Source organism: Pseudophryne corroboree, chromosome 11, assembly GCF_028390025.1.
Source record: "Pseudophryne corroboree isolate aPseCor3 chromosome 11, aPseCor3.hap2, whole genome shotgun sequence".
In the NCBI taxonomy this organism is placed as follows: Eukaryota; Metazoa; Chordata; class Amphibia; order Anura; family Myobatrachidae; genus Pseudophryne; species Pseudophryne corroboree.
Window position 1 is genome coordinate 115,043,309 of NC_086454.1, and position 16,596 is coordinate 115,059,904.

Genomic DNA, 16,596 nt, shown 5'->3' on the forward strand with positions numbered 1-16,596 from the left:
CTATGGTCTCCCTGCAGGGTCTCTGTTCACCTTTGCATCCACCTACGAAGCAATCCAGTACGTCAGGTTCCATGCCCGTCCATCCCAGCTGGATCTGCTAGACAAGTGGTCAGGGTCTCACCTGCACATGCACCAGAGTATAGCTCTGTCGTCAAGAGCATGGATATCCCTGTTATGGTGGCTACAAGTCTCTCAGCTTGTGGAGGGCCAGAGTTTCGCTACCCAGTCTTGGACTCTGCTGACAACGGATGCCAGACTCCGGGGCTGGGGGGAAGTGACCCAAGTGGCTCAGTTCCAAGGAAAAAGGTTGAGTCATGAATCTTCGCTCCCGATAAATGTTCTGGAACTCAAGGCAATTTACAATGCTCTTCTGCAGACTTTCCTATCTTCTACAAAATCAGGCCATACAAGTACAGTCGGACAATGCCATGGCGATGGCGTACATAAACTGTCAGGGAGCAACAAGAAGCAGGGCCGCAATGCGAGAGGTCTCACGGATACTCCTCTGGGCAGAAGCCAATGCAAGGGCCATTTCAGCCATATTCATCCCAGGCATGGACAACTGGGAAGCAGACTTCCTCAGCAGGCACGACCTCCATCCGGGGGAATGGGGCCTTCACCCTCAAGTATTTCAGCAACTGGTTCACTGGTGGGGCTGTCCAGAGATAGACCTGATAGCTTCTCGTCTCAACAAGAAGCTTCATTGTTTACTATTCCAGGACGAGAGATCTGCAGGCGGCAGCGGTGGACACTCTGACATCACCGTGGACTTACCAGTTCGTTTACCTGTTTCCTCCAATCCCGCTCATCCCCAGAGTTCTAAAAAGACTCAAAAGGGAAAATGTTCAGGCAATTCTAATTGCCCCGGATTGGCCTCGACGGGCCTCATATGCGGACCTCCTGACCATGGCCCTCATTCCCATAAAACAGTCAGTTTCCGCCCAGAAACACCCACTTCCTGTCAATCACACTCCGATCACCAGAACGAAGAAAATTCCTCGTAATGCTGTGAGTAAAATACCTAACTGTTGAGTAAAATAACTAAGCGCATGCGCTCTGCGAACATTGCGCATGCGCAGTAAGCGACTAATCGCAAAATAGAGAAAATCGGCAACGAGCGAACAACTCGGAATGAGGGCCCATGTCTCTAGAGGAACCCTGTCCTCTACCGCTTCTTAAGGATCTTCTTTAACAAAAGTAAAAAGTAAAAGGGGCAGACTAGATGGGCCAAGTGGTTCTTATCTGCTGTCAAATTCTATGTTTCTATGTTTCTAACAAGGCCCATTCGTCTATACAGACTTACTGCGGCTTTGTTTGATGACTTGGAGGTTGAAAGGGAGATTCTAGCTAGAAAAGGGCTTCCCTCCAGGGTTATCACGACTAAGGTCCAAGCCAGGAATGTGGGCATGTCTAAGCATTACCACCGAATCTGGAAGAAATATGTTTCATGGTGCGAGGGTAGAAAATATTCTACTGTGGATTTTAACTTGCCCATTTTCTGCTCTTCCTGCAAGCAGGCTTGGATATGGGCCTATGGTTTGGCTCCTTTAAGGTTCAGATTTCGGCCCTCTCCATATTCTTCCAGAAGCAATTGGCTGTAATTCCGGAAGTGCAGACATTCCTGAAGGGTGTCCTTCACATTCAACCACCCTTTGTCCCTCCCACGGCTCCGTGGGATCTCAATGTGGGCTTGACTTTTCTCCAATCGGACTGGTTTGAACCTTTACATAGGGTGGAATTGAAGTATCTTACTTGGAAGACTGTCATGTTACTGGCATTGGCCTCTGTGAGGCGCGTGTCAGAATTGGGCGCCTTATCCTCTAAGAGCCCTTATTTGATTTTTCACGAGGATAGGGCAGAGCTCAGGGCTCGCCCACAGTTTTTGCCAAAATTGGTATTGTTTTTTCACATTAATCAACCGATAGTGGTAACCGGATACTGTCTGACACATCAGTTGCTCCAAAGTCCTTGGACGTGGTTCAGGCTTTGAGGATTTACGTCAAGAGGACAGCTCATCACAGGAAGTCTGACTCGCTTTTTGTCCTTTATGACGCTACCAAAATTGGATGTGCTTCTTCTAAGTGGTCCATTGCTCGATGGCTCAGATTGACCATTCAATAGGCCTACTCTTCTGTGGCATTGCCACTGCCGGGTTCTATTCAGGCCCACTCCACTAGGTCGGTGGGTCCTTCCTGGGCGGCTGCCCATGGCGTCTCGGCCTTACAGTTGTGCCGAGCAGCTACTTGGTCGGGTTCGAACACGTTCGTGAAGTTCTATAAGTTCGATACCTTGGCCAGTGAAGACCTTCAGTTTGGTCAGATGGTTTTGCAGGGGTCTCAGCACTCTCCCATGCATTCTGTGAGCTCTGGGACTTCTCCATGGTACTAATCCATCCCAGTATCTCCTAGGACATTACAGAAAATAGGAATTTAATACTGTACCTACTGGTAATTCCTTTTCTAGTAGTCCATAGGGGATACTGGGCGCTCGCCTCAGTGCTTCGTGTTTCCTGCTTACAAGGTTGTAAGTTCTTGGTTGGGTCTGCTGTTGCTGTCCCTATTACTGTTTGAGTTAGCGTTGCTATCCTTTTGGTTTGGTTAGCGTGGCTATCCTTTGTTCAGGTTAGTGCGGCTATCCTTTCCTGTTGTTTTGTGTTGGTTCGTTACCTCACCGCTGTTGTTATATGTTTTCCTTCTCTCAAAGTATGTCCCTCTCCTCGGGCACAGTTTTCCTAGACTGAGTCTGGTGGAGGGGCATAGAGGGGAGGAGCCAGCACACACTGAACATTACTTAAAGTGCCAGGCTCCAATAGACCTGATCTATACCCCATGGTACTAATCCCAGTATCCCCTATGGACTATGAGAAAAGGAATTACTGGTAGGTATTAATTTCCTATTTTCTATAGCAAACAGTACAGCTCTAAATTATTTTAATTTTGATATTAAATTATTAAATATCTTAAATATGAATTTATACATCTTTTTCAAACAAGTAATTGTAATTAGCAATCAGAGGTGTGTGCTTCGATTTTACTGAAAACCAAATAGACCTGAACTTTGGAGTTCTGAGTCGAACCGAGTACTGGCTTGGCTCATCTTGGATCTAAAAAACAAAGCTTGCATGTTCTGGATTGCATGTAAGTACCTCCCTTGTGATTTCAGGGGCCATTTGATTTTAGCTATTTTGATAAAAAAAAAATTAAGAACTCCAGATACAAAACCAAAACACTCGAAGGTATTTTTATCAAAATCAAACCCAGAAACACAATGATGGTTTGGAACCAAAACAAAAACATGGGTTTCTGTGCACATTTCTATTACTTATTACAGTAAGTGTAAACCATTTGTGAAGAATTTTTAAAATGAGACTCCATTGACTGATGAATCCATAAATGACCTTTGCCTCAGGTACTTGTACTGCTACACCAAGATAGTGCTATGTGGTTTCTATCACACCAGGTTTATCCTGATATATTTGTCAGAAAAACAAAAACTTTTCTACTTTGTACATTTATTGCTACTATTTCATCTTAATCCATACTTGCCTACTTTTGGAAACCAGTTTCAGGGAGATTCTAGATGGTATGAGAGTTTGCACAGTACGCCACTGAGGGGGGGGTGTCATGCTCCACCTAAAGGATATTTTGAGCTCCACCTGTGGGTGTGTCTCTTGCCACTCAGGGGTGTGTCCTGCAGTGGTAGGTAGAAACTAAATTATTAAGTGCAGCATGCTGCCAGAGGAAGCATGTGTATGGGTGGCGTATGTAGTCACAAAATATCACTAATTTATGTGATTACTGACACTGATTGACTCCTTGCAACGTGACCCTCTTGTGTTTTTATAACCTCCACTGTTTGGATACAAAGGGGTCAGTGCAACCCTACATACACACATGGATCTGTGCCAGCCTACACACATACAGGGGTCAGTGCCAGTTTATACACACCCACACACACCACATAGGACAGTAGCAGCCTATACACAGTGCGAGCCTATGGAGTCGCTGAGGTAGAACCACATACACTCACCTTGGGATTGGGCACTCCTCATAGAAACATAGAATTTGACGGCAGAAAAGAACCAGTTGGCACATCTAGTCTGCTCATGTACACATTAGGGTTAATTGTTTTTGTCAGGAGCCAATTAACCTGCCAATATATTTTTGGATTTTACCAGATATTGTCATTACTGATAGCCAAAAATATATTGTATCTCAATCAATTTCTCACCCTTATGCAAAGAATGAATACTGGTCCTAGTTTACTGTGTTAAATATCCTTGGTAACAGTACAGCCTGAATCTGTTATGTGCTCAGAAGTGTCTATTTGATTGTTCAATAGTTTAATTGGTAACACAGTAGTAGTAACAGTTACATATCCGTTGCTAAAGAATTTTCATATGGTTATTATGTTGCAATGCCTCAAATACACTTCACTGTGCAGTTTAAAGGATAAATATAGATAGTTATATTTTGCTGTATAGGCTGCTAATATATTGACACATTAGAGCATAGGACAGCGTGTGTATTGATATACCACACTGTGTTCTTTCTCTCTTTATTTTTCTCTCTCACTGCATTATATAAGTAGTCAACCTTATAAAGTACAGGGCAAGTAGAGTATTCATATTCAGCTATTGGGTTGCGATTGTTGTGCCTGCAGTCGGGATCCCGAAGGTCAGCATACCTAGCCCAGAATGCCGACAGGGCCGTGGGGGTGGGGGGGGAGCACAATGGAGCCCTTGGCGGGCTCGCTGCGCTTGCCACAGCTTCTGTTCCCACTCTATGGGTGTCGTGGACACTCACAAGGGGGAATTGTCCCTGTGTGTCTGCATGCTGACCGTCGAAATTGCCAGCAATTGGTATCCCGGCGTTGACATCCTGACCGTCGGGATCCCGACTGCAGGTCATGTGACCGCATCCCCAGCTGTTTATTAGCCTTTATACTTGCAGTGTAAAGTATATAAATAGCATATAACATATTTGCAGCAGTAGTAAACAGAAAATGTGATTGGCATTTACGGGAATCTGCTAATTGCCAGGATAAATGTGTACTGTTCAGCTCAGTGCATTTAATAACCAGTAATAATTAAATATCCTATTGTTCTTGGTGGATACTGTGCTTCTAATGTCAAAAAGGAATGGTATAGTGCCAGTCCTTGGATGAAGTAATAACCCTAACCCTGAACTTTAACAGAGGGGGATACAACAAACAAGGGTAAGGAACAGGAGGGTGGGGAAAAGCCAAGCTGTGTGGGCTTGCTAGGTTCCAGAACCTGTGTTACAAATGGCAGGTGATTAGGAGTTACACAAGCTCACCAGAACTCAGCAGACTTTACAGCAGCAGGACGGGACTGGAATAAAAGGTCATCAGTGGGGGCTGTTTAATCTCTCAGCATGGAAGGCTGCCTGTGATAAGGAGGGTCAGGTAAGGTTACCGGATCACAGTATGAGCATTCTATGCAGCAGCGGGTGCGCCGCAGTGGTACAGAGAAGGTGGTCACCAGAGCTATCTGGACGCACAGAAGTGTGGGCGGGTGCCTTATAAACTCAGTGACTACCAAGTATGTACAGAAACGGCAGATACAGCATAAATCTAGTGGGAGCTCTGCCAAGCTGCCGTTGGAGGCCAGAGGTCACAGTCGCGTCCATCTGTTACCCTGTGGAAGAATATTTCCTAGCCACCTCCAGACTGTCAATCCTCTCAGATCACTCGCCCTCCTAGATGACTTACTGCCCACAGGTCTGTAAGTGGTGGAGAGGGGGTCAGATCAGCCGCTGCAGCTGACACGGCCGCTGGAGAGGGAAAGGTGCTGTAAGGTTTCCATAGTGGCTGGCTGCTCGCAGTCTCTGCGGGGCCGGGAGTCCGATGCTGCCCATTAGCCCACTGTGTTGTCCGACCTATTCTGCATGCTCAATCCAAGCTCCGTCCCCCATCGCGGTGTGGATTTCTGACAGGGATTCCGGGGGATTGGGAGGGTTTTGCGGGGCAGCGGGAGAATGCTTGGCGGAACGGGAGCCTCCCGCAAAATGCGGGAGTGTTGGCAAGTATGTCTTAATCTGTAACTATGGTGGAGATGTATTAACCTGGAGAAGGCATAAGGAAGTGATAAACCAGTGATATGTGCAAGGTGATAAAGGCACCAGCCAATCAGCTCCAAAATGTAAATTAAAAGTTAGGATCTGATTGGCTGGTGCCTTTATCACCTTGCACATATCACTGGTTTAACACTTCCTTATGCCTTCTCCAGGTTAATACATCTGCCTCTATGTTTCCCAGTTTTCATTTTATTATTTTGTAAACAATACTTGCTCTACATCTATAATATCCTCTCTGCCTCTTTGAGAACCACGGCTGTACCGAAATATGAAGTGGTCATTTTGGCTGGCTGGACAGTGTTTGCAGATAAAGATACAGATAATTCATTCTGCATTTAAGAGCCTGAAGCCAGAAGACTGCAAGTAACTTTTATGCTCCATTATTATCTGTCAATGGGTTGAATATTTTCATTTCCAATACTGTTCACTGTGTACAGTATGTACATGTTTTGTATACCTGTTTTGGGATTTAAGAACCATGTAGTATTTGTTATGTCCTTGTTCAAAATGAAGCTGACGATGGCACTCAATTATTCCTTGTGGAGCAAATACTGATCACATAGGTGGTCATTCCGAGTTGATCGCACATAATTTTTTGCTGCTGGTGCGATCAACTTAACGCCGCCTATGGGGGAGTGTATTTTAGCATAGCAGGGCTGCAATCGCTTGTGCAGCCCTGCTATGCTAAAAAAGTTTTGTGCAGAACAAGACCAGCTTTGCACCTACTTACCCAGTGCGACGGATCCAGCGATGAAGGTCCCGGCTGTGACGTCAGACATCCGCCCTCCAAACGCCTGGGCATGCCTGTGTTCACCTTACCACACCTGGGAAATGGTGATTAGACGCCCCAATCCTCCTTCCTGCTGTCAATCTTCTTGCGATCGGGCCTGCAATCGCTTTCTTCGGTCCTGGCGTCGTTGCCCGGCGACTCCCATTTTGGGCAATAACGCGCATGTGCAATGTGAGCACCATGCAGCCGCAGTTCTGGCCCGTTCGCACCGCAGCGAAGAACCGCTGTGTGCGAAAGGGTCAGAATGACCCCCATAGACTAGTAGGAAATGCACTCTGTGCTCAACATTGCAGCATAAATATAAAGCTATCCAGTATTGGTGGGCAGCTAGTAATTCGGGATGCGGTTATGTCACCGGCACTCAGGATCCCAGTGGTCAGCATGCCAATGCCGGGATCCCAAATGCTAAAAATGCTGGCAGTCGGAATGCCGACCCACAGGGTCTATACCCACTCCTGGGTGTCCCATAGAGTAGGAATAGAACCAGTGGCGAGTGCAGTGAGCCCGCACGGGTCTTTGTTGAACCCCGCCCGTCGGCATTCAGCTGCCAGGATCCTGGTGTTAGCATGCTGACCTCCGGGATCCCGGCAGCCGGGATAACATACCCAACCCAGTAATTCCCCAGTGTGAATAACATGGTATATCTAGAGTAAGTGCAAAGTTACTTCTTTTATTTTTGCTTTGCTCCCAACTTTGAATTAGCCCCATACTGTCCACTCCCTTGAGGTTATAACACTACCTCGAACCAAGCCAAGGTTTTTGGGGAGATGAAAGGAGTTCCTGAGCAAAAGTATAAATATCAAATTAACTGTTCAAAAGCCAACAACTTTAGAATCAAACCTTGTATAAAATGACATTACTGTTTACTCCTGCTTGGTGAAGCTTTATACTGCACAAATTAACCATGAGTAAAGGGGCATCAAGACTGTTATTCTGGCCCATAGTGAGGTGTGTACAGCCAGTGCCGAAGCTCAAGCAAAAGGTTGATTGGGATGCACAGTTGCCCGGTACACATCTTGCTGCTACCCCATTACATGTTATGTGACATCATAACGTGATATGTGCTGAAGGGATGCTGTCGCTGCTACTGCACTGCTGTTGTGATGTCATTTTAAAATGGGGTGGGGGCGGTCTCCATTTCACAAAATGGAGGTGTGCTGCCACTGTTGTGTGGAAGGGACAGGAGATTTCCTGGCCTCTTGCTCAGACCTGCGGCTTTGCGCGACCCCATGGGATCCGTAATGCACGCAGGTGACGTGACGCCTCCTGCTGCATTACCATATTAGAGCTATTGCTGCTGCTTCTAGGCAGGCAGCAGTGATAGCTACTCCAACCACATTCAAATCAGGCCCATGTGCTGTGCAGGAAATCAGTGTGCACATGTTTAAACTAAGGTGTATGGCTTGGCCAAAGCTTATTCTGTATCATGGGGGTCATTCCGAATTGTTCGCTCGTTGCTGATTTTCGCTATACTGCGATTAGTCGCTTACTGCGCATGCGCAAGGTTTGCATAGCGCATGCGCATAGTTATTTTACACAAAAGTTTGGTATTTTACTCACGGCGTAACAAAGTTTTTTCATCGTTTTGCTGATCGGTAAGTGATTGACAGGAAATGGGTGTTTCTGGGCGGAAACTGACCGTTTTCTGGGAGTGTGCGGAAAAACGCAGGCGTTTCAGGGAAAAACGCGGGAGTGGCTAGAGAAACGGGGGAGTGTCTGGCCGAACGCAGGGCGTGTTTGTGACGTCAAACCAGGAACGAAACTGACTGAACTGATCGCAATGTAGGAGTAAGTCTGGAGCTACTCAGAAACTGCTAAGAATTTTCTAATCGCAATTCTGCTAATCTTTCGTTCGCAATTCTGCTATGCTAAGATACACTCCCAGAGGGCGGCGGCTTAGCGTGTGCAATGCTGCTAAAAGCAGCTAGCGAGCGAATAACTCGGAATGAGGGCCCGTGTTTCTACAGTATATTTTGAATTTTAGAATTCAATTATGTGAAAGATATGTAAGAGTGGACTCTAGATTGATGTTCAGTATGCTGTGTGTACTAGATATCATAAGTCTGTCATTACATCCTATGATACCAGTTGTGAATTTTCAGCAAATAGAACAGGACACAAATTACCAGTGTGCCACAATTCAGCTTTTATGTGAGTGAAAGGTTTATTGAACGTTTATAAATTAAACATGGTGAAGAGAGTCAATTATTCTTTCATATTTGCTCAAATCAAATGTTTTTTCTTTGCAGAAATGATGGTGTCCAACATTTTCCTGTTTCTGTTTGTAGAATATTATCTAGTTTGACACAAAATGTGTAAATGTTACGAGATTATTTGATACATACACAAGAATGATCACAGCATTCCTTTTGTTCATGCAATTATTACTACATCTACTGTATTTTGTTTTAGTGGAGATTAATTCTATATTCAATGCTATATTGTGTTGCTATCATACAAAATCTTCTGTATCCCTGTTAACAGCCTGGAGATAACTGGATAAGAAACTGCTACAACTGTACATGTGACCACTACGGAACTATAATATGCACGCCAATCCAGTGTCCGCAACCTGTTCTACTAAACTGCACAAATGGCTATGTTGTAAATGTTACTGATCAAAACAATCCTTGTTGTATGAAGCAAGTGTGCCGTCGTAAGTTAACTTTTTTTGTAATGAACTATATATACTGTACGTAATATGGACATGCTGTATATTTTTTCAATTCAATTTACAAATAGAACAGTGATTTATTTAGTAACAAATCAACTCCACTTTGTGAAGTTTATTATGTTCTAATAAAGTACAGTATGACATACCAAAGGTATTTGACAAATACCATATTTGAAAATAGTATAGTGAGTTGCAGGTGTTTCCAGCTCCAGTCCTCAAGTACCCTCATTCATTTTCAGGAATTATGCCACTTGTACATGATTAAAAAAAATCCTGAAAACACAAGCTGCTCGTGTGCCTGGGATAAGTTATATGTCCGTACCTCACAGACTTTCTCCTAATATCTTGCATTTCAATTATTTTGCGAAAGTGCCACTCTTAAGGCCCCCACACACGAAACAATATAACTGACGATCAGACACATTGGAATGATAAGCTATATTGTTCCGTGTGTATGCGTGATATCGTTCATTGGAGGTCATTCCGAGTCGTTCGCTCTGAAAATTTCTTCGCATCGCAGCGTTTTTCCGCTTAGTGCGCATGCGCAATGTCCGCACTGCGACTGCGCCAAGTAAATTTGCTATGAAGGTTGGATTTTTACTCACGGCTTTTTCTTCGCTCAGGCGATCGTAGTGTGATTAACAGGAAATGGGTGTTACTGGGCGGAAACAGGCCGTTTTATGGGCGTGTGGGAAAAAACGCTACCGTTTCCGGAAAAAACGTGGGAGTGGCTGGAGAAACGGAGGAGTGTCTGGGCGAACGCTGGGTGTGTTTGTGACATCAAACCAGGAACGATAAGCACTGAACTGATCGCAGATGCCGAGTAAGTCTGAAGCTACTCAGAAACTGCTACGAGATGTGTAATCGCAATATTGCGAATCTTTCGTTCGCAATTTTAAGAAGCTAAGATTCACTCCCAGTAGGCGGCGGCTTAGCGTGTGCAATACTGCTAAAATCGCCTTGCGAGCGAACAACTCGGAATGAGGGCCATTGAGCGCTCCTGTTGGATCATCCGTCGCTTCTCTTGATCTTTCTGCGTGTTCAAAAGATCAGGCGATGCGGCTGACGATGCCATGCAGTGCTATGCGGAGTAGATAGGGCACTCATGTGTAGGGACCACCCGCTATGTCAGCCATCGGATCAACGGTCACATCGTCAGTATACATCATACCGTATGTGGGGGTCTTCACAGATATTACCCCCCTCCCCCCCCGGTATCCTCCCGGCACACTGACTAATACCCGCAACAATACCTGAACCTATATTTGTTACATGAATTTGCAAATACATGGGAAGCTGCTGAGCCACGTCAAGGCTTCTCCAATATCAGCAGTCCTACGCTGCCTAATAGCAGTGCCCACATAGGGCCATTAGATTTGTCTACTCATGATAAAGGCTCATACAAAATTACATCCAGATTGAGGGCTAGTTTACCTGAGAGCCACCCCTAAGATCTCCCATTAGCACCACAAGGACCAGCATGCCTTCTAAATGCTGCTCCCATTTAATGCCTTCTCACACATTCAAACAAACAGTGGTAGTAGCTCAATCACTCTGGATATACTTATCAGGTGCTAGAAAAGGGGAGGGGTCACAGCAAACAGAGAGGGGGGTGGGGTGCTCCCCTCCTTCCTCCCTGGTATCCCCCAGCACACTGACTAATATCCGCAACAATAACTGGTATTCAGGTATTGTTGCGGGTATTAGTCAGTGTGCTGGGGGGATTCCAGGGGGAAAAAAGCACACCCCTTCTCAGTTTGCAGTGATCGGGTCTTTATTAGACACATCTGACAAATCTCCTCAACATGGAAATCTATTTTCAGACACAATGGAATGCTGTTGACACCACCAGTACATTTCCCCCATTATTATGCTAATCAAGGCATCTGCATCAATAGCAGGCTCTGAGTTGGTTAGTCAGGCTCAGCAGTTCCACCAGATGTAACACTCCAGATGTAAATCTCTTATGCAGACCTGCATCAGTTACAGTAACATAGTCAACACTCTCACAATTGTTATATTTGACAATTTTTTCAAGTTTGTAGTAGAGATGAACGGTCCGGATTACCTGTAATCCAAACACGCCCGAACTTCAGGTATCCAAGTCAATCCGAATGGCAACTCGGGTGGTGCCGCCAGACTCGTATTCAATTTGAAGGCAAAATATCATCCTGCCGGCATCGGATTCTTATGGATTTTGGATTCTATATAAGGTGCTGTGACTGGGACTCTGCACTATTTCACTCTCAGGCACACTGCTGAATGCTGTGATTGTAGCAGTGACGTGCGGTGAGGTCAGTGGCTGGGGAGGCACTTGCTGCTACCCAACAGCCCCCCCCCCCGCCTAAAAACAAACAAACGTAGAGTCCACCTTGCATCACAAAAACCAGCACCAGGATGAACCAGCCAGGGGGATAATGCCATAGCAGGGGAGGCAATCAGTATGGGGTCCCCCTGACATAACATTAACACCCCCCAAACCAGTCAGCCCAGGGTTGGCATTCCTCAGAAAGTGGTTACCCCAAAAATTTAAGAGGTGTCCCCCCCTCCTAAGCAACAACCAGCACTGGGCTGATAGCCCAGGGCTATGCCCCGCACCCCTGGTGGTAGTGGGTGCGGGGTTCATGCTATAATATTGTTCTTTACAGGTGGCCTACAGGTCCCAGCAAGCCCGATCTAGCATGCCGGCACTTGGAGAACCACAAGTGCCAGCATGCCTGGACATTAAGGGGCCGCTGGCACCTGTAGTCCACCTGTAAAGAAAATATTAAAATACAAGACACAGTTTTAAAATAAAATTTATTATTCAGGGTCTTCACTTGGGAGGCTGCGGCCTTTAAGCTCTTTTGCATAGCGGCCGCCTGCCCAGGGCTTCTGACATCTTCCTCCGGCGTCTTCACCTGGGAGGTGGTGGCCTATAAACTCTTTTGCATAGCCTCCGCCTGCCCAGGGCTTCCGGCGTCTTCACCTGGTGGGTGGCGCCCTTTAAGCTCTTTTTGCATAGCCACCGCCCATCTAGGACTTTCACGGCATCTTCTATCTTCAGGAGTTCTTCACTGCTCTTCCTCCACCGTCGGACTGACAGCCGCTGCCTCGCACTGACTTATATAAGTAAGCCTGAGGGGGCGGGGCGATGATGCGGCGAGCCGTGATTGGGTCACGGCGGCCATCTTTAATTTAAAAAATGACGCTGTGGCGCCATTTTTGAAAAGGGTACCGCTCCGCTGCCAAACCCTGCAGTATGGCAGGCAGGGATCTCGGATCCATGCCTGCCACCACTGACGCCCGCACCGCCACCGCATCACGCCGCCCACATCTCCGCCGCATTCGCCCACACCCAGTGAGTGATGGCAGCGGATCCAGTGACGGATCCACTGGCCAATCACATCTGGCATCACTGACGGGTGTGCTTTCATGGGTTGAAAGCACGTCCCTGTATGAAAGCGGCACTTTAGTAGGTGCCGCTTTCTATTATATTTTCAATGGGCTTTAACTGCCCAAGGCTTGGCCCGCCCCCGCACCTGCCCGCCCTCCGTTCCCATTAACAACGGGAGGTGCCTCCTAAACCCATTCTAGGAGTAAAAATGATTAGATTAATATAAAGGAGATACTTATGACACAGAATATGTGTCATAAGTATCTTCTTCGTATTATTTTATTCATTAATGACAGGGGAGGTCCTGCCTCCCCTGACTGCATGTCCCTGGATTGTAGTGTCTGTGTAGGTGCTCATTCATGCAAACAGACATGGAGACTGGGAACTGAGATCAGCATGCTGCTTGAAACGTTACTTAACTGCAAACAAACATAAAGCAACACATTTTGCAGCACGCTGCAAAATAGCACTACACAACAAAATAGTGGTGAGACATGGTACTGCAAGCATGAAACAGAAATGTAAAGCAGTGTGAATTTAGCAAAGCTAGTTTACCATATCTAACAATTCCCTCCCCATGTAGATAAATGCCTCTTAAACCCATCTTCCAAATTCAGTCTTTGTGGTGCATGTCTTACACGGGAAGGGTAGCGGCGGTCCTCATGAATGACCTATAAACTTGGAGCAAGAGCGCTTATGATATCTGTTTACTCCACTGTATCAGTGTTCACTTCAACATTATCATTGGGTTGGAACAATTGGGCAACTCTGGACAAGTCATCCAAACAAGCCGCTGGGTCTACTGGTGCGGGTATTGACAACGGAGACTCTGTAGCAGGTTTTTCTCCATCAAGCGTAGGTGATCCAATATGCTTCCGTAGTTGATCCAGGTGTCTGTGCCACAGTACCTTGGGCTCAATTTCCTCTATATATGACAATGGGCCTTTACATTGAGTTACTGTTGCAATTACCCAATTCTGTTCTCCACGATAGTTAGGTGCCAACACAGTTTGGCCTACAGACAAAACTCACATTTTGGTACCGCCTGAACTTTGAGACTGCTTCAGTTGCCAATCACGAATCAATCTGCTAATATCTAGCTTGATCAAACCTCGTCGAGACCTGAGGTTCCTAACCAGGAACAGCATAGCTGGGGTTGATTAGTTATGGAACCGCATTCTTGTATACAAACAAGAAATTGGAGAGTTTGTGCTGTAATGTACTCTTGTCTGTGCGCATGGCACGGCAGGCTTGCTTTAAAGTTTGTATGAAGCATTCAGCCAGTCCATGTGTAGCTGGCTGATATGGGGTAGAGGTGATATGATGAATTCCATTTTTCATCAGGAAAGGGAGGTCCATTATCACTGACCAACTGCTCTGGAACCCCTGTTCCGACAAAAAAAATCCTCAGCACTTCCACCGTGTGCGTAGCTGTAGTATAAGTAACTGTAAAAACTTCAGGCCATTTGGAACAGGCATTCACCACCACCAGAAACCCAGAAATGGTCCCACAAAGTTCACATGAATCGGTTGCCATGGAGTGGATGGCCACTCCCATGGATGCAATGGTGCTGGAGCAGGCATATTTTGAACAGATTGGCACCTGGAACACTCTCGAGCCAGATCCTCCAACTGCTGATCCAATCCTGGCCACCAAACAAAACACCTGGCCAGTGTGTTCATTTTGACCACACCCAAATGACCCACGTGGAGTTCCAAGACTCATGCACACAGTTTGACAGGCACGATGATCCACAACCCCCAGAGGAGGCAGTCAGTAACAACTGTCAACTCCGATACAAGGGGCTAGCTGCCAACACACTGGTGCAACTCACCCTTTTTGTGTGGCTGTGAGTACTTGAGCCATGATGGGGTCTTGAGCAGTCTCACATGTGATCATACTGGCAGTTATGGGAAGACATTCCACTTGTGACATTGTGAAAACATTCCACAAATTCTCAGTTGTCCGTGACAATGAAGCAGTCTGTAAAGGCAATTGGGACAACCCATCTGCAGTATATTGTGTAGCCTGCTTCAATTCTATAGTATAGAGACGTCTACCTAAGAGTAGCGCCCAGTGCTGCATCCTAGCAGCCACTGTGACAGGAATACCCTTCTGAGAGTTAAAGATGGACAAAATTGGCTGCCTTTGTAAAAGCATGCTCACATTGTATAGACTGTATCCATTTCTGACCCTGCTGGAGAAACTGATGTAATGGATGCAGGGGCAGAGGCCAAACACCAACCGAAGAACACCTTTGAATCATCCTCTATCTCCATTTGTAGATATGCACCAGCAAGGTCAATCTTGCTAAATTTTCGTCCTACTGCCAGATTTGCAAAGATATGTTAAATTTTTGGTAATGGGTAGTGGTATGTTTGCAATACTGGATTTATGGTGACCTTGAAGTCCCCGCACAGCCATACAGTGCCATTCTTTTTTTTACATTTGGAACAACTGGAGTTGCCCAAGGGCTCCAAGCCCCCTTGAATGTGATTTTCTCACCTTCCATATGATCTAACTCCAACTCCACCTTCTGCTTGACGGCATATGGTACTGGGTGAGCTTTATGGAACCTGGGAACAGTTCCACCATTGAGCACTAGCTTCTCTTTGATATATTGCAAAGTCCCAATGCCTCGTAGCAAAACAGCGGTAGCTTGGTTAAGGACTGTGTTAAGGAACAAGGGCAGGGTGTGGGTGACGCTCAGGCTTTTGATGACTGACTAGTCTAATTGAATTTTTTTGCAGCCATTCTCGACTCCACAATGCTGGGCTGCCTTTTTGAACGATGTAGAAGTCCAGAGACTCCTGCTGGCCATTATACTGCACAAGTACAGGCAACACCCCGCATGGAATAATTTTCTCACCAGTATCTGTTTTAAGCTATATCAAAGTTTTGTTTAATTTAAAAATTTTAAAATGGCGTTTGTACTCTTGCTGTGACATTACAGAGACTGCTGATCCTGTGTTCAGTTCCACTTTAACAGGGTGTTCATTGATGTGTGGAGTGACCCAAATTGCTTGCTTGTCACCACCTTTTACTGCAAACTTACAAACTGCCCAGATCATCCCGTATGGTTTCTAAAGCAAATGTATTCCTTACTCTACTGTGCTTCTGTCTTCCACCAGTGGCCCTAGCGTGATATGCCTGTGACTGGCACACCCATTTAATATGCCCCTTTTTGTTGCATTACCTACACAGTTCAAGTTTGTACCTACAGTCCCTGGTTGAATGTGTATCTGCACCACAGCGGTACCATACTTCGAATGGGGCACCATCTGCATGCAAGGGCGTTGTATTTGTTTTTGTCACCATTTTGTGAATTTGAGATGCTGACTTGCCTGCAATTTGAAGCTCCATAAATCTGTAGCTGCAGTTCCCATTGAAAGTGCCACTTGTACTGTGCATGTATATGTGAGATCTGTTAGTAAACATTTTTTGCACATTCTCTCTTAAAATGCCACACACCAGATGGTCTCTCAGGGCATCATTCAGGCCTTATCCAAACTGGCAGTGCTCCAACAGTCTTTTTAATTCTGCCACATATGTAGCCACTGACTCCCCCTCCTCTAGGTTCCGTTTATGGAATCTGAACCGCTCTGCTACCAGGAGAGGCTTAGGGGACAGATGCTCTTGTAGAATCTTAATATCTGT

General features: G+C 45.9%; 1 protein-coding gene across 1 annotated transcript in view; it reads left to right on the forward strand.

The window, feature by feature from the left end:
* Positions 1-16,596, forward strand: part of LOC134968664 (mucin-5AC-like) — a 509,092-nt gene that overhangs the window by 450,176 nt on the left and 42,320 nt on the right. The window contains exon 39 of the mRNA XM_063944186.1: positions 9,373-9,544. Within this exon, the coding sequence (XP_063800256.1) occupies positions 9,373-9,544 (172 nt within the window). The remainder of the gene's footprint in view (positions 1-9,372; positions 9,545-16,596) is intronic.